The 25,639-nt window shown below is 43.0% G+C and overlaps 1 protein-coding gene across 1 annotated transcript in view; it reads right to left on the bottom strand.

Moving 5' to 3' along the window:
• GMPS (guanosine monophosphate synthase) overlaps positions 1-25,639 on the bottom strand; it is a 515,861-nt gene that overhangs the window by 403,097 nt on the left and 87,125 nt on the right. The window contains exons 3-4 of the mRNA XM_078667712.1: positions 13,356-13,470; positions 1,238-1,335 (exon numbers count right to left, since the gene is read on the bottom strand). Coding sequence (XP_078523838.1) covers positions 1,238-1,335; positions 13,356-13,470 — 213 coding nt within the window. The remainder of the gene's footprint in view (positions 1-1,237; positions 1,336-13,355; positions 13,471-25,639) is intronic.

Raw genomic sequence — 25,639 nt, forward strand, 5'->3', positions numbered from 1 at the left:
AGCTTAGTCAGTTTCAAGTTGGCTTTGCACAGCTCTGCCTGTTCCCCCCCTACCTACCTCCCATCCAGCCAGTTGATGGCCCATTCAGGCACATTTAATTCCTCTAATGTGTAACTGTCTGGGAGGAATAAACAAAGTCCAACTGCCAAGGACACCAAGTCATGTGACCTAGGACAGGCTGCAGGCACCAGATAGCAAAGGCAGAAAAATGGCAACTTTCTAAAATGGGCATTTTCAAAATTTTAATTTAAAAGCAGACTTTACCAGTGAATAGGATTTTTTATTACAATTTCACAGAAACCAAATATGAAATGCTCACTTGTTCCCAATCAAAAGTTAGCACTTAATAAATGTAATAAGGCACCCAATGTTACCCTATGGGACACGAAATTAGGAGAGTTTCACTATCAGGACATGCAAGTACATGTCCAGAACTTTTAATTACAATGTACCTTGCCCTATAAGCTCCCTTCGACCTACCTTAGGGGGGATGCATATGCAATAAAAGTAGACTTTACGGCTTGGCAAGGGGGATATTTTGCTAAGTCAAACTGGCAGTTTAAAACTGCATTCAGGCTGTAATAGCAGGCCTGGGACCAGTTTTAAGGAGCTAATTAGGTGGGAGGCACAATAAATGCTGCAGGCCCACTAGTAGCATTCATTCAGAGGCCCTGGGTATAAGGTATACCACTCTACAAGGGATTATACGTAAATGAAATATGCCCAACAGGTGTAAGACAATGTTGCCATGTTTAAAGAAGAAAGCACAAGCACTTTGGCACTGGTTATCAATGGTAAAGCCCAAAGAATCCTAAGGCCAACAAAAATGAATTCATCAAAAATAGGAGGGATGAAGGCAAAATGTTGGGGCTGGACCTACATAGAAGGCCAAGTACAATAGATGTTTCTAAAGTTTAGTCATTTGAATTAGGTTTGACAGTGAGAATCACTTATAGACACTTATGTTTCTAAAAGTATGGATTGATACAGTTTGCAATTCTGAAAACTTCTGCATTGAGCATTGGCAAGCCAGTACTCTTTTTTTTTAGTTAATGGCCATCATTTTATACTGGAAAGAAAACATTCTTCTACATACATACCGTAATAAGTACAGTTTATTTAACAGCCTCATAATGTTTTGCAGTGGATTATGTAATGATAAACCAATGCACTGCATATTCTGTCTTGTCCAAAGCACTTTTTTGGTAAAATGTACGATTAAGAAACAACACTTTACCTGAAAAGTGAGCATGAATTATCTATGTTTATATTGAAAACACCATCCTCTCTCACATTTTTTTTGTGCACTGAACCACCAAATACTTTATTCATCATCTAAAAGAAAAACAGACAAGCCAAATTAAAAGCAAGTTGAGAAACGTAATTTCAACATTTGTCCTTAACAGTCACAATCCACACAATAGAAAATGGAATTTTAAAATGCTAAAAAATAAATGGAGATTATGCACATATAGCTATCTGGGTCCTACCCAATACGCATTTACGGTAAATAGCGATTCATTAATTTAGTGGTTGTAAAGTGTTGGCTGTCAGCTTGTAGTAATTTAAAAGCCTCAGGTAATAAAGACAAAAGAGATTGACAATTAGTAACAAAGGTAAGTAGCAGCTCGAGTTTAGTAAGAGAATGTGGATGCCATGCATCATTCTTCATTCATAGCGCTTGAAGAGTTTGATGTTAAGATGTTAGTAATAATTGAGGTAATGAGGGACAGCAGTTTGAGACATGGCCTGCTTCTGACCTCTTGTTGGAATTAGGACAAAATATTGAATTAAAAATATTGTGCTACAGGAACATTGTCAAAAAAATATTGTTGCTACAGTAATATTGACACAAATTATCATTAATATACATTTTTGGGAAAGAAATGTGGTTTTCAAAAATAATTCTTAATATAGTTCATTACTACAGTTGTAAACAAAAATATTGTTTTTTCCAATCAATTCAATGTTTTTTTTACATTTTATTTAGATGTTTTTAGATGATTACTTTAAATAGTGCTAATATTTTGTAAGCAGTTTATATTTGTTGTGTTTTTAAGTTGTTTAAATACATATTTTGAACTTTTATTGTTCTATATAATTCTTTCAAAGTCCTTTCCCTACTGTTGGCTTGGACTGGAGTAGGAATACTAAATCTAAACCCTCCAAATTCGAACACCTTCCGTATTGTTGCTTAGACTGGAGTGGAAATAGTAAATAATTCATCCAAAATCCAACATCTTTACACAAACTGGAAATAGTAATACAACGCTTTCCCTACTTTAAAAAAAATAAAATCAGTTTTATTGGTTTTGCTTGTACAATAAAAACACATTCACGCGACATTTCAAATTGTTCCATTACCACATTTTTAAATGACTCTCTCGTTAATGACATGATATTTGTGCTTACATTCTGTGATGCCCAGCTGCAGCGAGCTGTTACAAAGTTGTGCTGCTAGTAACTCCAGGCTTCGGCAGGTCTCCACGCGCTCCCCTTAACATTCTGTAATCAATCATTTCCCATTTCTAACCTTCCAGTATCATCAGCATTTGATTGTGCAAGTAAATTCAGTTTTAAGGGATTCCAAATGTCTCTTGGGCGAGACGATGGTGGTAACAATTCAGCGTACGTATGTAGTTGTTCTTGACAAAATATCATGTAATTTAACCATTCTTTAAATTTGGGTGCTCTCCCTCTCCCCCATCTACAAGCCACTTTGCACTTCGCCAGTAAAAGCGCCAGTGATCTGAACCTTCTGAATCGGATATCAAGGTCTCTAGTGTAACCCAGCAGTGTAGTAAGTGGGGTGTCAGGTATGTGAATCCAAGTCATCTGATTGAGCGCCTCTAGTACCTCTATCCCCATTACCGTCGGATCGTGGCGCAATCCCTGGCTAAATGGCAAAATCCAGCACCCTCCCTACCGCATCCGTCACAGCGGTCAGCATCCCTTAAGTGGAAGCGCATACGTTCTGCAGGAGTATAATATCGACGGTGCAGATACTTGTAATGGATCATTCGCAGTCTGCTACTGGCCAACACTTTGCCCGTCTGTTGACAGTAATAAGTCCATTGTTCAACAGTTAAAGGGAGGTGGCGTTCCTCCTCCCAGTGCACACTTTCCCTACTTTTGATTAAAATGGATTCTTAATATTATAGTGGTTGCATTATTATTTGCAAGTTTTATGTTATTTGTAGAGAAACAGTTTTTACTATATTTCTTTACGTAATATTTTTTATATATGGTTTTAATTTATTTCATATTATTTATAAAAATGGAAACCATGGTCAATTATATAGTTTTTTTAATTTAATGTACACTGGAGTAAAATATTTATATATATTATATATGATATTTTATTTAAGTTACGCAATTTTTGAGATATACATATGATCACTGAAATTATTTAAAAACTGTTTAAGGTCGAATATTTTTATAAATATATATATCTATATACACACACACATTCAAATAAAATAATTTAAATAAATCTACTTTAAATTATTAAATTAAAATTATTTTAAATTCAAAGAGGGAAATGTTTAAAATACACTTTTAACACGATATTTAAAAAATGAATTTAAAAAAAAAGATTTGTCTGTATTTGGCAGATATTTTGGAAACAATACTTCTGTTTCCCAATATTTTGGCCACAATATTCTGCAAGTGATCCCTCCTGTCATGTGAAGGAGCATAATAGGATCACAACCTAGGAGACTGACCAGACCATTCTTTTTTTTTTCTTTTTTTTTTTTTAAACAAGGTAAACAAAAGAATACATCTCACATACCAATTCTTTGGCATTTCATGCTGATTTCATACAGATCGTAAACAAATCTTATTGGTCGCGAAACAGAGAGAGAGCAGATCAAATCAATCATATAGCAAGTCTATTATTCCATATTCACTACCCAAATTCTAATCACAATATTTACAATATTTATATTATTCTACTGTGCTATTTATCGGAGCCCTCTATAGAACCTCTTTACCTCCTAACTTAAAGACATCCAATCATAGGAGCCCAGATCTTATAACCTTTCTCCTTGGCTCGACACCCCTTAATCTCATATAATGCCATCTCCTGGCTGTATATATTCAGAAGTCGATAGAACCATGCTAGATACCTAGGTGCTTCTCTATCCATCCAAGCTGTTGCAATCAGCAATCTAGCTACTGCCACGGTTATAAATAAAAAATCTATTTGTGGTGAAGATGATCTAACTTGATTATCATATCCAAATAGCATTAATGGTGAAGTTCAATTAATATTTTTTATAAATTTTGTATTGATTGTTTGTAACCAAAATTCTTCTATACCAGTTTTTAGGGGTGCTAGTTTGCTACATGTGGAAAACATATGTATTATATCTGCTGGACTAGCCTGACGCCTAGGATATTTATCGTTCTCACGCTTCCCCCAATTAAATAGCTTCGCCGGCATATAGTACAGATTGAATATAGTTTTATAATGTTGGGATTTAAGATTTGCTGAAAAATTTTTTGGGCCAGTTCCAATGTTCTATCCAAATCTATTTCTTCATCTCCAAGTTTTTCTACCCATATACCCCCACATGCATCAACCTATTTAGGAAGTGCAAACGGTGCGAATCGGTAAATTCGGCCGTTTGCACTTCCTAAATACGTTTTTGGGATGCATGAAACAGAGTTTCAAAATTCGCTATTTTTTGCATTTCTTAAAAATGCGAATGCATTTAAGGAATCGCATTTGTGCGATTCCTTAAATGCAATGTATCAATTTTTTAAAAATTGCGAATTTTGATATAGGAAGTGCAAATTAACACGAGGTTGACCCTCGTGTTAATTTGCGAAAATCCTTAAAAAAGCAAAAAAATGCATTTTTAAACTTTCATGTTACAGACACACATGTCCTTAGGACATGTGTGTGTGAAACATGCACTTTAAAATACATTTCAGGGGTGCAGGGGGGGGTCCTTTGGACCCCCCCCCTGCACCCTTGCAATGCATCAACAAATTGCGATTTCCTAAAAAAAGAAATGCAAAACGGCATAGATTCCTATGGGCCTCTAGGCCCATAGGAATCAATGTAATGCCATTCCTTAATTGCGATTCGCAATTAAGGAATCGCAAATTCCGAAAATTAAGAAATCCTAAAAAAAATTAGGATTTCTTGATGCATAGGATTTTGCATTTCCTAAATTGCGATTCCTTAATTTTCGCAATTTAAGAAATGCAAAATCCTACAATGATGCATGTGGGGGTTAGTCTCAGTTTTTTCTATATCAAGAAGATTTCCCAACAAAATATTATAATGGTCCACAATTCGTGCCTTCCCCCGATAAGCCATTTCTAATACTGGTATAGTATCATGATTAAAAGTCCCTCGTGAAAAAAAAAAAAAAGTCCCTTGTGGCAGTGTCTTCAAACAGCTCTAAATTTGAATATATTTGAATTGAGATTGTTCATCTATCCCCCTTTGTTTAACCAAATCCGCAAATGTTATAATCTCTGATTTTCTATTCTATAATTGACCAATTTTATCAACCCCTGCCATTTCCCATCCTCTCACCATACCATCATCCATTCCTACTGGAAACAGTGATGACCCCGTAATGGGATATATCTATTATACCATGGGATTTTCAGTACATTTATCACTTTCATCCATACCATCCAGGCAGCTTTTATGCATTTGAATCTGTTTTTTTCGACAATAGCTAGGTTCTATTTTCCTCAAAATCAGATCCGAGGCTTCATTGCCTATAGCTAGATAGATTGAAGGTAAATCATTTTCTCTCCTAGGCCTATGGATTAGGAGAGGGGTCATCCGTTGCAAGATCGCTGCCCAGTAATAAAATAGCAGATTTGGAGCCGCACAACCACCTCCGTCTTGTGGAAGTGTCAGAAACTTTAAGGATCGTCTAATTTTTTGATACTACCATACAAAATTTGAGAACATTGCCTCCATTTTCCAACTAGCTATAGCCGGGAGTTCCAAGTGAATAAAACGGAATAGGTATAGTATTTTTTGACAAATGTTCATTTTCAGTACATTAATCCTTCCGAGTATAGTTAGCTGAATTTTATCTACCGTCTAAGATCCATACCTATTTCATCCAGCATTTGCTCTTGATTATTTGGCCATATCTTATCCAAATCAGCTCCTATCTTAACCCCCAGATATACTGCTGATTCAACTTGATGTTGGTCTTGAATATTACATTGCTTTGAGCAGATTATCTGCGTCTTGCCTTTATTTAGTAGATATCCTGATCTATGTCCAAATTATCCCGCCATCCTTTCGATTTCTCTGATTGCTACCTCTGGCTCGGACGTTGTGATGGCAATGTCGTCTGCATAGGCCAGTACTTTAGTTTCATAGCCACTAGTTGTTATTGGTTGAATTTTGGGATTCAAGATTAGCTGTTTAATAAATGGGTCTAAATAGGTGGCAACAAGAATTGGGGAACATGGGCAACCTTGCCTTGTCCCCCTAGCTACTTTTATGGCTCCTGATGCATTGCCCAGAATTTGTAGTTTGGCTATCGGTCTATAGTACATTGCACGAATGGCTGTAATAATTCGCAGGCCAAACCCTCGTTCCAGTAACGCATCCCATAGAAATTGCCAGGGCACGCGGTCAAAAGCCTTTTCGGCATCTAAAAAGATTACAGCCATTTTTCCCCCTTCGGCCTCTGCAATACCCAGTAGCGATATCACCCGTCTACTTTGATACGTAGTTCCTCGGCCTGGACTAAAGCCATGTTGCCATGGTAATACTAATTTGGCGATAACTTTCTGCAGCCTATTTGCTAAAACTTTTGAGTAAATCTTTGCATCCGAATTTATTAATGCGATGGGATGATACGAACCAGGTAGCTCTGCTGGTTTCCCTTTTTTTGGGAAAATTATTATATTAGTTTCCTGCCAGGAAATAGATGGGATACCCTGATACTGTGCATCCAGGAATAAATCGTGTATTAATGGAGCCAGTTCTGGCCGCAACAACTTATAAATTTCAATTGGAATTTTATCAGGGCCCGATGCTTTTCCAGAAGACAGGGACGCTATTGCAGTTATTTCTTCCAGTGTAAATTCCTCTTCCAGTTTCATTTTTTCCTCAATCTTACTGGAGGACTCTGGGGGAAGCAAAAATTCGGCTGGCTGAGGCAACGCTGAGGCACCACTAACGATGCTAGCACCCTGATCCATTGCGAATCCCCTCTCTGCAGGCTGAAATGCATCCACCACCAACAGAATTCTAAAGGCGATTTTGGATGGTTTACTGGGCTTGCTACAAGAAAATACCTGCCACTGTACTCCTCCTTGCTCCGTGATACTGCGGCAGCAGGAACAGGAACGGAGACTTACGTGTCGGAGGATATACGGGGCGCGGCAACCTGAGTTTTGCGTGAGCTGCTGGTCAACCGCTGCGGCATACGGAGGTAAACTCGCTAGTATGAAGCCGAAGGGTCAGGCGGCGGCGGCGGTTGATGGAAGTTTGCGGAACGCCGGAAGGAGCTCCGCGGCAACAGGGACGCCGCAGGCAGACTATTATCTGGAAAGAGGCCACTGAGACCAAAGGAAAAGGCGAAACGAACTATCAACGCAAACCTGGCCCGACGATTGCGGAACTGTTTTCGGAAACCAGATGTGACAGGCAAGGGTACACAAGGTGATGAAAGGAAGTTTCAAGGGCTGACTGGAGACGTGTACCACTGAGTATTAACTCCACAGGTAAATTCACATGAACCGGCTCAGGTAGCTTTGGGACAGTTAGAGCAAGATGTGATAGCGGATGTACCCCCAACCCGGAGTGAGCAGATACCGGGGAATGACAGCCCAGTACTTGTAGTGCCTAATAACCTGGGAATTGTAGAGCCTACAAAGGTTGTTGAAACCGTGGATAATGCTGAACAAGGCGAGGAACTGGGTCGGCTGGAGAATACTCATGGTTGTTCAAGATAACACTATTGCTGTTGATGCTACGGTGAGACCGGAATTACAGCCTGCTAAAGAAACGATTTCGCCGCATGTGGTATGTCCTGCGAATGTTGTAAGGAAGCAGGAACAAAGAAAGGGGGCGATTATTAGCATGGCAGATACAAAAAAAAATCTAAGGGTAAGGTCAAGCCTAAAAAGTGGAATAAGAAACCACCAGAAAAGAGGAGCTACGCTAGCAACCAAGATGGCCGCGTAAGCTCCCGGCTCCGCAGACCTCCGCCAGCAGCTCGAATATCCTGCCTTTAATCCTGAGCTCACACCAGATTTCCTTGTTCATGAAGTTTTTCTGCTTCTAAAGGTGCAATCCCGAGTTTTCTACCTCATCGGCTGACGAAGATATGCCGTGTTTCCATTCTCGGCCTAACAACGTGTGGAAGCCGGGGCCTCGATTTCTAGCCTATCCGGGTTGGAATTGATCAACATCGGCCGTGAGACCTGGACTGAGCCCGGTCTCCCGAAGTGTGCCGATAATTGTTGATTTTTGGTGACGATCCTGTGCATGACCTACACCGAGGACACACCAGCGTGTCACACCGGCTGCCGTGGTGGGGGTCCGGTGCCCGAAGACCTTGCTGCCCTCCCGGGGTCGACGGGCTGGGGCCCTCGCTGACGACGAAGGTGTGTTCTGCTAGACGAGGAGCGCCCACTGTTCAACAACAGATTTGCGTGGCCTGTTACCCCGGAGTAGCCGGCCTCCGGGGTTCAAGTCCTGCTCTGTCGCCTACTGAGAGGGGATGGAGCGGACGGAAGGCACGCCATCACTGCAGGCCGTTATGGCCGCCATTGGGGCGCTCCATTCGCACACCATCGCTGTGTTCCGGACACTGATTGTGAAAGTGGACGGTATCCTGGAACCGGAGGACGACTCTTTGTTAAGTTTCCAGCTAGCTGTGGTACCAGCGGTGCACCGAACGTCTGGAATCGAGGTCCGCGTGCAGATCCCGGATTTAATGAGCCTTGGCGGTCCCCAATCAACAAGAAGCCAGCCCGTGCTTATCGCCAGCGTCTCCTACTCGATTCTGCTGCCGCCTAATACATCTATAGACGGTCTTCTGTGTGGTAACAAGTTCCTCAGTGACTGTTCGAGATACGCGCTGTTCTTGGACACCTTTCCTCGTTCGATTCGTGAACTTTTATCCTGTATTCGATCCTACTGCACTGACATGAACTTTTATGAACGCTTTGCCTTTTCCATCAAGATGGCGGCTCGAGTGAAGAAGACTCTTATGAAAGACCGTACTGGCCAGGGCTAAACTTGATCGCTTAGATCTGATATAATAGCTTTATGGAATGCCGGGGTTGTGCCTATACTGTGACGGGAGTTTGGTGGTTATTGACTATACTCCCCCGACTGGTTTGTATATTTTGCTGAATGTTGGCTTTATCACGTCTTGGGGTGGTCGCTGTTGGCGGGGGGTACGGGAGACCGGGAGTGTGTTTGCTTTCTCCTCCTCCACTTTCTCTCTTTTTCCCTTCTTTTAGGGTAGTCCTTGGGCGACAGGCACACTGCTAGTGGGGTTAGGCCGTAGCCATTGCAGGGGTGCAGGGTGGGGGGTTAGGGGAGGGTTTTTTTATTTTGCCTTTGTTTTGTTCTATGGCCCTTTTGTCTTCCTTTTTCCTTTCTACGAGAGGTGGGCTGTTTATTCTTCACGGATCCTTTATTGTCCGGGTGTCTACACTGGCTTTAATTATCCTGTATCATTGAGGATGGGGTCGGGTGGGATTGTTTTGGATCGTATAATAGACTGTTTATTTCTCTTTTCTAATGTGCGTAATCGCGATAGGCCATGTGTTCCTTACGATGGTTGTTGTATGTATATTTCCCCCGCCCGTACTGGTTCTGCATTTTACCGTTTGACACCTGATATCTGTAATGCCTACTCTGGTCTTACTGTTAAAATAAAAAAAAATATTTAAAAAAAAGAAACCACCAGAAAGTATCAAGCAGCGGGGGACTAAGATTAATAATCCCACTAAAGCAAGAAATCAACGTCTGGTTGCTGATAAAAGACTGATGACTGATTTAGAGAGGGAAATGTCTGAACCCTTCTATTCTTTATCCGATGATACGTCAGTTGAAGACTCCTCTAGGATGCTCAGCTCAAGTGGAAAAGAGAGCGCGTCGGAGAGTAAATCGGTTACTACTGGGCAAGACTATGCCACAATTAGAAGGAAGGGTAGCCAGACACACATTCTCCCTGATCTTGAAGGAGGACATGAAACACAAGAATTAAATTGGGACTACATGCCCACTAATCAACTTATTGGAGAAATAGGAGAACGGCTACCTGGGCTGGAAAATCGCTTAAATGCAACCATGGACACTATATTGCAATCAGTGTTAGCTCATCGCGAGGAAAGTAAACAAGGGACTAGGCGACACACACAGCTATACGAAAGATTCAAGGGTCAGTCCGAAAAATTGCTACGGTATGTGGGGGAGATCTCGGATCGGCTTTTGATTCTGGAGACAAGAACAGAAAATCTAGCGACGGATGTTGCGACAGTCCAAGCACAATCCGAATCACATGAGGCGAGATTAGTTGACAATCAGTGGAAGATGGAAGACCAAGAAAATCGACAGAGAAGGGACAATTTAAGATTTTTGGGCATTCCAGAAGACAGGTCGGGGGGGGGGGGGGACACATTTGCGCCTCTTTGTGGTTGATATATTGGCATAGGCCTTCCCTAAGGGTACGGGCTGGAACTGGGCGCAAGAAATTCAGAGAGCTCACCGAATTCCATTACTTGCCAGGAAACATTGCAGAACTGATGGTAGGTCTAGAGCTGTACTAGTATACTTCGGTAATTATCGTCTTAGGCAGGCTATATTTGAAAAAGCTAGACCCGATAAGAAATGTCAGATAGATGGTCTGGAATTCTTTACACGCCCTGATTTTTGCCATGTCACTGTAGAGAGGCGTTGGCGCCTGCGACAGATGATAAATCAGTTTCAAGAGAAAGGTATACAGGCTTATCTTTTGAACCCAGCTAAATTGAAAGTTGTGATAGGAGATAAATCGCGTTTTTTTACTTCGGAAGTTAAAGCTAAAGCTCAACACTTGTTGGCTGAGGGCTAAGAGGGTGGGTGTAGGATGTGCGTCATGTGTAACTGTGGATTGATATAATGATTATAACAAAAGTTATTGTTGCTGATGTAACGGAAATAAGAGACTGGGGGTAATGGATTGGGGATGAGGCTTCGTTTTCATCGTTTTCATCTTATGCCAGAACTAGGTCTGGAAGATTCTAAGGGGGGGGGGGTGTCAGGGAGAGGGGGAAAGAGGGTTGGGCTTGGTAAGGTATAAAAGGGGGAAAAAATCAAGCAAGGTAAATAATGAAAATAAAGGGGGGGGGAGAGCAAATAATTTTGAAACGGATGTATGACGTTACAACGCATGCATTTACATCGCATGCCTTTACAACGTAAGCATTACAACGCAGTCCTTTACAACGCATAGTGCTTTTGGGCGCTGGATAGTGAATAGTTTAATTTACTACTCCAACTCCAGTCCCCGTGGACACTAGGGAAGGTTATTGGATAGTAAATTAACCTATTCCCTATCCTACAGCGTCCCCCAGAGCAATGCGTTGTAATAGTTTGCGTTGTAAAAGTTGCGTCGTAATGGTAGTGCGTTGTAAAAGTTTCGTTGTAAAGGCTGTTCACCTTTGAAACTGGTTAATTTAGATGGTGTACTCTAATAGATGGGTATGGATAAAATACAGGTTTGTTCGGTAAATGTTGGGAGGGCTGATCAATAGGAAAAAAAGATATCGGGTATATGAGATTCTACGGTTCTGGAACCCAGAAATTATATGTTTACAGGAGACTCACATTTCGTGGGCCAATAAAAAATATCTGCAGATAAGGGGCGACGAAACGATAATATGTTAATCACAAACGACAATGATAAGAGTCGTAATATTTATGCGGCATAACGTAGGATTTGTGAAACGTACACGGGTGGATAAATGGGGCAGATGGGCCATTGCTACATTAGAAAAAGGGGTCACATATATAGTATAAAATAGTTACTATTTATGGCTCTAATCAAGACGATCCTAAAATTTGGAGGGACCTAGAGGTTGAGTTGGCAGCTTGGTCAACTCCATTAATAATATGTGGGGATTTCAATATACATCATGAGGTTTTACGACAGGATTCCTCCCAGTATAAAGGCAGGAAACCACAGGTCCACCGGGCCCTAAAAGAGTGTCAAGAAACGCATGGATTGTCAGATGCCTGGGTACACAAAAACACCAATGATCCCGGATACACATTATTCACATCCACACCAAAAATATGTACGCTTAGATTACTTCATGGTTTCCACTTCGATGTTGAAAATAATGGAAATAAGTAAACCGCCTCAAATTTTTTCAGACCACAATCCATTGCTAATGGAAATAGAATGGCAAGATTTAAAAAGGCCGAAAACGCAACAATGGTCATTTGATCGCAAATTATTAGTAGATTAAGTATTTAAGTGTCATATTAAAAGATGGGCTAAAGAATATTTTAATATGAATAGATATCGCCCCAAGGATTATTGTATGGGATGCTTTTAAAGCACGATTACGTGGGGAAGTAATAAATTATGTAGGCTATCAGAGGAAACAGCTACGAAATATGGTTAATGTATTAATGACAAACTTGGCCCAATTTGAGATAATGCACACTGAACAGATTGCACAAGCAGGACAGGAGGCACTAGGGGAACTGTGGATTAAAAAAACAGTTACTAAAACAGAAATAAATAAACTATTTCAGGTACAGGATGCTCAGACATACCAGACACATCAGAAGGAAATGTATGAATATGGGGGAAAGGCAGGTAAATTACTGGACCTCCGTACTAGGCAGAGAGTGATTAGAAGCAATATATTAAAAATAGAGAATACTGAGGGTCAGCTTGAGACGACTATGGATAAAATTATAGGAGTTTTTGAGCAGTTTTATCAAAAACTATACCAAGATGACCAGATGGACATATCTCAATCATTAAGTGAGGTAAGGGACAAAGGAATGAGTAAGATCTCGGAAAAATGAGACTGACCAGACCATCCTAGGGATTATGTAGTTCAAAGCTATGCTTTGGAAATATGTTAAGTCTTTGTTTCGATAGACTTTATGAATAACAAATTAACTTGATCCTAGCTCCAGCTGGGATCAGTGAGGTGCAATCAGACTGGTTTAGCATCGTAAACTTTCAAAGTCACAGGCGAAATGTAATTTAAATGAAGGGGCATCCTTTCCCAACTACCTATCAGTTTGACATAATTTCTCTGAACATTTGCGAACTTGCGACAACAGGACTACATAAATTCTTATCAACACAATTATTTATTTATACAATGGTTGGTACCTGCATCCCATAACAAATTCCAAGGACTGGTTTGCCAATTGTAAATATGGCTGGGTCAAACCAAGGAGCATCTTCTGCATAAACTGAATTTGGTCCTCCAGATATCACAATTGCCCTGTAAAGAAATTATGTGTGCTGAAATACTTTCATAAAATACATATAAGCAGTAATTGTTTTAGCATAGTACAGCACATTTGAAAACATGGGTACAATTACATATATACACATTTCTCAATAATAGGAATACTTTTAATAGCAAATATGGCTATTGTTTTTGATGTTAATAATTTCTGTTCATCGTCTGCCTACGCACCACACCAAGTGACAAGATTTTAATAGCAATCAAATCTTGTGTCCAAGTTTGCATCCGCCGCTATTCAAGGGATACAATTCCAACCACCACCTGACAGGATCATAGATCATGTCGGAGGCAGCAACCCTCCCCCAATGCATGGTGTACACATATTTCAAACATTGGCATCTGAAAAACAAAATAAAATTAGACATTCAATCAGTGCATAATTGCCAGCATAAGAAGTCAAGCTGAATATTGCGGAAAGGTATCAAGCACTGAAAGAAAGTAAGAAAGAACACAGGGGGTCAATACAATGGCGAACGGACTTCCGCCCGCCATCGTGCCAGTGCTTGGGACCATCTGCCTGGATTGCGGCGGTCCCGCACACAAGATTACGATGCGACCGCCACCATGGCAGTCGCATCGTGTATCGCGGACACTGCAGCGGGGACTGCTGGCTGCAGCACCCGCCACAAGGTCAGAAATACTGTGCATGCATTACCCTGCACTACATGGCAGGCATCACACATGGCAGGCATCACGCGGTGCCTACCACCTGGTGCAGGTAATTATATAGGGGGGGTACCTTAGGTACCCACCCCCCTCCCCAGTGCATACCCACCTCCCCCAACACAAGGGGGGCCAGCTGAGGGCCTCCAAATGCAATCCCCGCCAGCCTGTGAATGGAGGTTTCACTGCCATACACCAGCTGGTGGGGAGGCAGCATCGTAATATGGCGGACAGTGCCTGCTAGGCACTGCCACCATATTGTTGATGCAGGGTGGGTCCACCAGGCAGTTGTAACAATTGCCTGTAGCGCACCCATGGCGGAAGGACTTTGCGCCTGCCAGCACACTGTGGGTGGAGAAGTGCTTTACGATGCCGGTGAAACCGTCACCAGCAGGCTGCCGTGGCGGTTTCACCTCCATCGTAATGTCCCACACAAATTGGTTTTTCAAGAAAAGCTATAAAAGGGACCCTGAATATAATAAATGAACAGAAGTAAGACTTTGGAGGGCTGAAACTGTCTAGCTCTTCACGAAACTTGATCACGTCAGCTTGAATACTGACTTCACAAATCCTACTGAACAACAGACAGAATATGTAGTTCATATTCCAGGTAATGGTTCTATAGAGGTAAAGTGTAGCAATCTTAAAGAATATCAAAATGCAAAAGCGATTTTAGGGATAGTGACTGCTCACACTAGGATGGTTTATACTTAGGAGGTGACCAGGAATGTACTGATGATAGAAGGGACTGCAAGGAAATAGTATGAAAGACTCAGTTTAATTTCCAGTTCAAAATATGAAAACACAGGACACTCTTGTCTACATGAAGATGTCCAAAAAGCATTCGGGCTCCTGGAGTACACTTAATTTCTTTTTTTGGCAGTTTCATAGAGCATGAACTCAGCCGAAGGGCACTGGAGGGCTTTACATGAGCACTAGTTGCATTAGATAAAGTCGGATTCATTTTAGGCATTATTTAGGCATGGGAAGATTAAGTTATTTGCCCAGAATCACAGGATGTTGAGCAGATGCCCGGACTAGAGATTCAAAATCAGTATCGCCGGCCGTAATGTCACTTCCTCTTCCCATATTGATTGCCGTCATGCCTCAGGTCTACTTTGAGGCCACAGGAGTGATGATACTGGGGGGATACCTCAGTAGAGGTCGGTGGTGGGAGTAGCTGCTGGGCGGTGACGTGGGGAGGGGCAGGGTGGGGGTTAGTAAACTATGGATTACGGACGATTACAGGTAAGTAAACATATAAATAAAACAAATTTTGTTGCGAGCACTGCATCGCATTTGGGGATGCAGTGCGCAAACAAAATTCATTGTATCTATTTATATGTTTACTTACCTGTAATCCTCCATAAATCCATAGATTACTACCCCCCACCCTGCCCCTCGCCAAGTCACCGCCCGGCAGTTACTCCCACCACCGACCGCTACTGGGATACCTTAGGGCTTGTTGGAGTGCTGGAATCTGTTGTTCCTCTCCCATGGTAAAGACAGCTGCAGCTCTCCTTTTCTGGCCCCAGCCAGACCATTGCCCATGTATACAACAAAGATGGTGACGTACACCATCAAAGAAAATAGAATGCAACTTGCTACCACACATTTTTTGCATTTGCTTGCAAAGCAATACACCAATGGATAGGAATATGCTACTTACCAGTATGCATCTGTTCTTGGCATAGAGGGCTGCAGAGTGGTACATTTATGAATAGATCGCCATCTGGTGTTGGGCTCGGATGATTGCACTTTGTTTTTCTTCTGGAGAAGTCTTTGTCGTCATAGGTGACTCCTCCTCTCGGTGTTAGTGCGCATGGGCATCGGCTCCATCCTTAGATTGTTTTGCCATAGTAGGGTTAGATGGAGTAGTGTAGTGTAGTACATAAAGATATGCCCATGTAAATGTATCTAAATAAGATAATGTTGGGACAGACACAGGTTTCCGGGGAGGCAGGGAGGGCATGTACCACTCTGCAGCCCTCTATGCCAAGAACAGATGCATACTGGTAAGTAGCATATTCCGTTCGAGGCATATGGGCTGCAGATGGTACATTTATGAATAGATTGTACAGCAGTTACCTCCCTAGCGGTGGTCACCAGTGTCTGTCGCAACTGTCTGAAATAGAGTTTTTAATACAGCTTGGCCCACTCTGGCTTGTTGTGCAGCCTGTACATCAACACAGTAGTGCTTTGTGAATGTATGTGGTGTAGACCAAGTTGCTGCTCTACATATGTCATCTAGGGGAATGTTCCCTAAGAATGCCATAGATGCTCCTAGTTTTCTTGTGGAATGAGCTCTAGGAGAAACAGTTAATGTTCTCTTTGCTTTAATGTAACATATTTGTATACATCTTACAATCCATCTTGCGATGCCGGCTTTAGAGATAGGATTGCCCTTATGTGTTGGGGAAAATGCTACAAATAGTTGTTTAGTTTTCCTGAAGTCTTGTGTTCTTTCTATGTAGTACAAAATGGCTCTTTTAACATCTAGTGTATGTAGAGCCCTTTCTGCCACCGTCTGTGGCTTTGGAAAGAAGACTGGTAATTCCACTGGCTGATTGATGTGGAATGCTGAAATTACTTTAGGCAAGAACTTTGGGTTTGTTCTAAGAACCACTTTATTCTGGTGTATCTGTAGGAATGGTTCTTGTATTGTTAATGCCTGTAACTCGCTTACTCTTCTGAGTGAGGTAATGGCTATAAGGAATGCCACCTTCCATGTAAGGAATTGTATTTCGCACCTATGCATAGGTTCGAAGGGTGGCCCCATTAGTCTGGTGAGTACTACGTTGAGGTTCCAGACTGGGGAAGGTGGTAATCTTGGTGGAATGACTCTTTTAAGACCTTCCATGAATGCTTTTATCGCTGGTACTCTGAACAGTGATATGCGCTGCCTGTTTTGTAGGTATGCTGCTATAGCTGCTAGATGTACTCTGATAGATGTGTACGCTAGATTACATTGCTGTAAGTGTAACAAGTAGCAAATAATCTCCCTTGTTGATACGTCTAGAGGGTTGATATTGTTATTAGTACAGTGTATAGCAAACCTCTTCCACTTAGCTGCATAGCATGCTCTGGTGGTTGGACGTCTCGCTTGTTTAATTATTTCCATGCAATTTGGGGGGAGATCTAAGTACCCAAATTCTAGGATTTCAGGAGCCAGATCGCTAAGTTCAATTGAGTTGGATCTGGGTGCATTATTTCTCCATGGTTCTGTGTAAGGTGCATGGGTAGAATTCGTAGCTTTTGATGTGGCACTTGTGAGAGTTGCAGGAGCGTGGTGAACCACGGCTGTCTTGCCCACGTGGGTGCTACTAGTATCATGGTCATTGAATGTTGTTGCAGTTTCTTGACCACTAATGGGATTAGTGGGAGAGGGGGAATAGCGTATGCAAATTTGTTGGACCAATTTATCCATAACGCATTGCCCTGCGACAGGTGATGTGGGTACCTGGACGCGAAGCTTTGGCATTTTGCGTTCTGATGAGTGGCAAATAGGTCTATCTCTGGTTGTCCCCATCTTTGGAAGAATGGCTGCAGTATTTGTTGGTGCAGTTCCCATTCGTGTATTTGTTCCGACTGTCTGCTTAAGATGTCTGCTATCTGGTTTTGAACTCCTGGTAGGTGTTCGGCTAACAGATAGATGTTTTGAGGAATGGCCCATCTCCAAATTTCCTGTGCTAGTCTGGATAATTGGAGAGAGTGCGTCCCCCCCTGTTTTTGAATATAATACATTGCTGTCATGTTGTCTGTTCTGATCAGGACTGCTTTGTGGATAACATGTATCTGAAAGGCTTTCAATGCTAGAAACACTGCTAGTAGTTCTAGATAGTTGATGTGCAGTGTTCTTTCCTGCACACTCCACCTTCCTTGTACTGTGTATTTGTCCATATGTGCTCCCCATCCGGTGAGCGATGCGTCTGCTGTTATTGTCACCTGTGGAATTGGCTCTAGGAACGACTGCCCCTTGGTAATGTTTGTTCTGTTCCACCACTTCAGAGAGCGGTGTGTGCGGTCGTCTACCAACACCAGATCCGTAATCTGTCCTTGAGCCTGATTCCACTGTGTCGCTAAGCATTCTTGTAGCGGACGCATTTGTAGTTTTGCATATGGTATTAGCAGTATGCAGGATGACATCATGCCTAATAGCTGCATGAACACTCTTGCTGTTAGTGAGTGTTGTGGCTGAAATCTCTGAATGATTGTAAGCATTGTTTGGACTCTGATTGGGTTGGGGTACACTTTGGCTTTTTCTGTGTCTATGGTAGCCCCCAGATATTGTTGAACTTTGTTTGGTTGTAGGTGTGACTTTGTGTAGTTCACCGTGAACCCTAGCTGGTGTAGTAGCTGAATTGTCTTTTGTGTGTGTTGCAGACACTCCTCTTGTGACCTGGCTTTTATTAGCCAGTCGTCCAAGTATGGGAAGACATGAATTTGTTGTCTTCTTAGGTGAGCTGCTACCACTGCCAGGCATTTTGTGAACACCCTTGGTGCCGTCGTGACACCAAATGGGAGGACTTTGAACTGATAATGTTGTCCTTCTACCACAAACCTGAGGTATTTCCTGTGGGCTTTGTGAATAGGGATATGAAAGTAAGCGTCTTTTAGATCCAGTGTAGAAAGTAAGTCCCCTTTCTTCAGTAAAGGAAGTACTTGTTGGAGCGTGACCATGTGGAAATGTTCCGAATTTATGTATGCGTTGAGAGGTCTTAGGTCCAGTATTGGCCTTAGAGACCCGTCCTTTTTGGGGATTAGGAAGTATAGGGAGTATACTCCTGTTCCCTGTTGGTGTTGTGGAACCTTCTCTATGGCATGCTTTTCTAGCAGTGATATTACTTCCTGTTTTAACAGTGTCAGGTGATCTTGTTTCATTGGACGCTGTTTGGGGGGGATGTTTGGTGGGGTAGCTGTGAGTTCTAGGCAATAACCATGTTGGATAATTTGTCTTACCCACTTGTCTGATGTGATGTTTTCCCAGACAGGTAGGAACTGTGATAGGCGTCCCCCTACCGGTGTTATATGGTCTGGGGGAAGCTCTATGAAGTCACTGTTTTGGGGTTGGAGAGTTGCGGTTGTTGTTGTTTCCGCGACCTCTACCCTTGTTGTTGTTACCCCTGTATCCACCTCTAGGTGATGTAGGTGTAAAAGAGGTTTGCTGTTGGTTTGTACCTGTACTTTTGGATCCTCCTCTATAGGTGGATCTACGAAAGGAACCTCTTTGTGTCGGCTGCTGCAATGCTCCCATTGATTTAGCCGTTTCTGTATCCTTTTTCATCTTTTCTAGGGCCTCATCTGTCCCTGTGCCAAAAAGTGTTTTCCCATCAAAAGGTTGATTAAGTAACGAGGTTTGTACCTCTTGTTTGAATCCTGACACTCTGAGCCATGCATGTCTCCTTAACATGATGCTTGTATTTGTCGACCTTGCCGCAGTTTCTGCCGCGTCTAGGGCGCACTTTATTGAAGTGTTAGTAATTAACTTCCCTTCTTGTATAAGTTGATCAGCTCTCTTTTGATGTTCTTTAGGGAGATGTTTGATGAGTGTTTCTAACTCATCATAATGCGCTCTGTCATACCTTGCAAGTAGTGCTTGCGTATTAGCTATGCGCCAACTGTTTGCCGCTTGAGATGCTACTCTCTTGCCAGAGGCATCTATTAGTTTAGACTCTTTGTCAGGAGGTGGCGCTTCTCCTGTAGATAAAGAGTTTGCTCTCTTGCGAGCGTTTGTGACCACTAGTGAGTCTAGAGGAATTTGTCCCTTAATGTATATTGGGTCTTTTGGAGCTGCCCTATATTTTTTATCAATTCTTGGGTTCAATACCCTAGCCCTCACTGGGTCTTTGAATATCTCTGATGTATGACTGAGAAGGCCTTTTAGCATTGGTAGTGTTCCTGATGTTTTTTGTGCAGTAGGTAGTGTCTCTAATAAGAAGTCCTGTACTAGAGGTTCTGTATGTAGGTCTACCTTATGAAATGTTGCTGCTCTAGTAATGAGTTGTGCAAACCCAGTATTGTCATCAGGAGGTGAAGGTTTTGAGGGATATGACTCAAGGTCGGTATCATTACCTGATCCCACATTATACTCCTCCCATGGGTCTGCCTCCTCTGGGATTGTGTCCTCATCATCCCCAGGGTGTCCCCCCTCCCCTGTGTCACTCTCTCCATCTGTTGTAGGTGTAGATGGACGTGTGGGAGGAATATCTGGCCTATTGTGAGGAATAGGCGAAGATGGTGTGTGAGGTTTGGGAGAAGGGGGAGGAGTTGTATTCGTCCCCATTGTTCTCTTCTTTGGATGAGCCTTGTCGTCCAAATGTTCATGTTTCCTCTTTTTAGGTAGTTCTGTGACTACCTTGCCAGTCTTTGGGTCAATAAACAAAGTCTTTTGTTTAGGATCCGTTCCGTGTTCCTGTGTCGGTACCGCAGTTTTCGGTTCCGAAAGGTGTTTTTTCTTTGAAATGTCCATTTGTATTTTCGGTGCCGAAGTTTTGTTCGGATCCGACTTCTTCGGTATCGAAGATGTCCCCGGTGTCGAGGGTGTTTTCGGCGCCGAAGCGTGCTTCGGTGTCGATATGGACTGCTTCGACTTCGAGCTTTCCTTGACCTGGTGCTTCGGTGTCGATGTGGTCGGTTTATCGGAACCGGAACCACTATGATGGGGGACCGAGTGTTTCGGTTTCTGTTTCGTTGCCGGGATCGAAGGCGGGGCGTTGGAAACTTTTTTCGGTTGTCTGACCGGGCTAGAGGGCGGGGTCGACACCGTGCGGGGTCTGTTTTTCGGTAAAGGGACGTCGTCACTCACGGTTTGTTGGACGTCGATTTCCTCGACGTCGGACTCGTCCGCTTCTGACCCCGCCTCGTCGGCCTCTTCTTCCTCCTCTTCTGGGTGCTGGTCCTCGAACAGCTCCGGGATTGCTTGTGACTGCATTCTCGATACCTCGTGTCTTCGGGCTCGACGGTTTCTAATCGTCGACTTTGACGAGAACGCTGCACAGGCCTCACAGTCCCTGGATTCGTGTTCAGGGGACAAGCAGAGGTTGCACACTTCGTGTAGGTCCTTGTGTGGGAACTTAGCACCACACGTTGGACATTTTTTGAATGGAGTCCTTTCCATGGACCCCGGGCTGGACTACGTCGAGTTTCTCGTAGTCGTCGTCCTTCGAATCGCGTCGGTATGGGGTGAAGTCGCGTTCGATAACGATACCGTCGATTTGGAAAGGAATACGCGCCGGTTATAACCTTCTTTGTTGAAGTCGGTCCGGAGCGCTTCGATCCTCATCCGAACCCGATGGCGGAAAAAAACAATCTAAGGATGGAGCCGATGCCCATGCGCACTAACACCGAGAGGAGGAGTCACCTATGACGACAAAGACTTCTCCAGAAGAAAAACAAAGTGCAATCATCCGAGCCCAACACCAGATGGCGATCTATTCATAAATGTACCATCTGCATGCCTCGAACATTATATTTCGACAAATGTATTATTCAAATTGGCAGCATTCCCACTAAAAGAAGACAATACAAAGTGCCATTTGGTTTGGTCATCAAAGAACGTTGTGGGTTTACATAGGGAATGCAGCTGGCATAGATTAAAGAATAATGCAAGCTTCTTACAATCATCGGATAATCTCTCTAAAAGTACTAAATGTTGTACTAGCCGGTACGACAGAGCACACAGTTTTAAAGTCTCCCACTGGAAGCGCTATGGCCCAATGACTATCTGGCTTTGCTTTCTTTTTTCAACAAGGCATCTAGGGCCTGGTGTATCAAACTGCTTTTACCCATTTTTTGTCTGTGGTAGAAATGAGTTGATACATCAGAGTCCTATTGTTTTCTGAACCTAAATGAATTGACACTGTATGGCCATATCCTCTGATCTCATTAAACTATCTTCTTTTTTAATTGGCCCATTAGATCTGGAGGTTTTGGACAATATAATCAGGCTTATGTATTGGTTATATTTGCACAAGCCTGGCAATCTGGATCCAACAGCAGCAATGTCAATCTTCTTGCTTCCCTTAACCAACTGATAACCAAGCAAGGAGTAATGTGGTGATCAGCAATAAACCAAGGGGAGTGGTGTAAGAGAGAAATAGACACACTAGATATCTTCACTCTGCCTGCTCTTACACCTGGACACAAACTGCTCAGCTGAGACGTAGATACCTAAAATAAGAAATAACTCCTAATACCTACATCCTAATTAAGACTATAGCGGTGTTGAATTGAGCCGCCACGCCACCGTCCTGCTCCCATGCTGCCAAAGTCAACTGTCGCCCACTCGCCAGATTACAAGTTTCCTCGTCGTCTGTCATGCGATGCTTTGGTGTTCTGTGGTGATGCAGTTCTAAGGTCCATTTGTGAGCCTTAGCACTGCAGTGCCGAGGGAACGCCAAAGCCCGTTCCTGCAAGGCATGGACTGTGCAGTCCATGCCGTGCAGTAACAGGGGTGCATGCACACAGGGGGGCACAACATGTGCCTACCTGCATGCATCTCCATGCACAGGAGCCACAGTGGGCCCTCTAGGGCCCATTCATTTACTGACCCACAGTTTTCATGAAAAGAGTGGAGGACTGGAAAGTCGTAATACGCTTGGTGGTGCCGCAGCAGCACTGCCAGCATATTACTCCACCCCGTGGGATCGCGGATCCCAGCGTCCGCCGTAGTCCCATGGCGGTCGAACCGCCAAAGTTGTAATACGGCACCGCCACCGCGAGTTTAGCAGTCCACGGACCGCCAAACTTATATTCAAGCCCTTAATCTTTTAAATTGAAGTAAAATGACCATAATTTGACATATAACATACTCTATACTTTGTCGCAATCTCTGAACTTCTAACGCTCTGTAAGAGGAAGACACGCTGGGACTTCCTAAAGTAGACAAAAAGTAATCTCCACTATATATACATACTAGAACATGAACTAAATACTAGTCTCTGTTAATACCTACCGTCAATGATTTGTAAATTAAACAACTCTGAATGATTCTTAATGTAACAAGTTCAACAGTTGTAACACAAGGAGAAGACAGGAGTATTGAACCTTCCCTTATGACAACAAGTAATCACTTCCCCATCATATGTTCTACCTTAATTTACAAATGTCGGGCGAGTGTGGGAGGTTCCCACACTGGATCCTGTGGGAGCTCCTGTGGAGGCAAATAGCCTCTGGTTTTGTCGTGAAAGAATGATGGAAAAAGGGTTCAATAGATTAACAATTACAGATAAATCAGGCGCGTATCACTGCTAACTTAACTTGAACACACTCGGGTGTTTTCTCGGGTAGTTTTATTCGGAATTTGCACATTCCAACTCGTTTGATCCTCGCATGCAACCACGTACGAACTTTTGTAAAGTCTTTACCTCGGCACCATGTTTCTATCCCATTTATCGCTTCGTTTTCACCTACTTCACATCGCGCTTTGGCTGTATAACACTTGGTTCTTCCTTTTGGCCTCACACCCCACCTTTTGTTTATTTTTAAACTCTGGGCTACGTCCATTTCCTGAAGCAGTGTTTGTTTCCTTACAGATTACTTTGAGTCCCCTGATGAAGGGACTTTTGTCCCGAAATGCATAGGGATTTTTGCATTTTGAAGCATTTTCACCGATTAAACCTTGGATAACAATATTCGAGTCATTATGATTGCAATACATGACTTTTCAAGAATAAATATATGATGAACTGATTTGATTCCCTGAACTGGATTACAAACGACAAAACCAGAGGCTATTTGCCTCCACAGGAGCTCCCACAGGATCCAGTGTGGGAACCTCCCACACTCGCCCGACATTTGTATACCATAAGCGTCCCTCACCAGCCAGAAGGGACGATTCCAGAGGCGCCCAGAAACTAATTTAACTTTTTGCTAGAAATTACACATTTGAACTTTCACTACACCCCAGGTGTGCCACACCATCTCTATTTTTTCTACCTTAATTTACACATCATGACTAGAAAACACAAACAGGCCTGGACAATTGAGAATCCTTCTCTTGTTGAGAAAATAGTGAATTATAGAGTTCATATCCTTTGGAAAGGATAAGTCCTGAAAACAAAGCTAAAAAAAATCGTTTATTTATTTATTTATTTGGGGGGGTTGATTTTTTTATTTTATGCAACTGAACAATCAGCCAAAGGAATTCTTACATGGTGCATTTACAAACGTAGAGCTCAAACCGTTACAGATATGATCGTTATCATCAAAGCCACCTCCCCTTCCCTTCCATTGATCAATTGAAAACTGTGTATGCCAGTGGTAACTGTCGTCATGGTTATGTAGCTGCGTCCTGAACCAGGGAGCAGTCTTTGGTAAGTTGAAGGAGAACTCTTTTAAAGCGTTGTGGGGTCAAGTCTCTGTGTCTGAGTCTCCTGTGTCGTGTGTCTGGTGGACTGTTGCGTGTCACCACCAGGGTCCCAGATCCTGTGAAATTTCTTTGGGCACCCTCTACTATGATATGTGACCTGCTCGGCCGTCATGTACATATCCATTCCTTTCGTCCATTCCTAGATGGACGGTCTGTCGGCCACTCCCCAGCTCCTAGCAATGTCCCTTTTGGCCACCACCAACCCCGAAAAGGCAAAAATCAACTGTGTTCTACTTATGTCCACCTCGCTTGGGATCCCCAGTAGCACAAATTTGGACTCCATCAGCAATTTTACCCCTGGGACTGTTCCCAGTAGTCCAATAACCTGCGTCCAGTATGGTAGGAGTGTAGGACATGCCCAGATCGTATGGTAAAAATCGCTTTTGGTGGCGGGGCACATCTGGCATAGTGGCGACTCTACCCTTCCCATCTTATGCAGTCTCTCTCTATCCTAGTATGTTCAGTGCAGTATTTTAAGTTGAGTGAGTCGAAGTCGCGGCTTTATGGCCACCTCCCTGGGGTGCATTAATTTCGCCTCCAAATCGATATCTTCCATGGACCCCACCTTGCTCGGAGACCTAGCAACCAATCTAGAATATTGTTATTGATGGTTTTATATGTGAGGACCGCTTTACCGATCAGTTCCTCCTTTAGGAGCATGCCCTCCAGGGGAGCAGATTCCGGGAGTTGCTAACAAGGTATGTTTTCCCCTCGCCACGCCTGTCACAATTGTGCGTACTTAAGGAATTGGGAATCATTCAGGTTATATTCTTGCTTAACTTTGGCCCATGTTTTAAGCTCCCCTTTTTTGAACTATGTCCCCTATCATGGAGATCCCTAGAAGGTCCCAGGTCTCGAACCCTTAGGTTTGTGTACTTCCCTAAGCCAAGTCCCTTCCCAAAGCAGTGTGGTCCACATAATCAGTTTCGTCCAGCCCAAGGTCTTGCTAGTCCTCTTCCATGCCAACAAGGTCACTTGAGTAGCGGGTAGCAGAAGTGAGCTGCCCCTTCCCCCCATAGAAGTAGTGTAGGTGCATGTGGAGTTGCATTGTCTCCCTCTTAACGTTTGTGTGTTCATTCGTTTATGGAGATCAGGTGGGGCGCCCAATAA

Source organism: Lissotriton helveticus, chromosome 11 (assembly GCF_964261635.1).
Source record: "Lissotriton helveticus chromosome 11, aLisHel1.1, whole genome shotgun sequence".
NCBI classification, from domain to species: domain Eukaryota; kingdom Metazoa; phylum Chordata; class Amphibia; order Caudata; family Salamandridae; genus Lissotriton; species Lissotriton helveticus.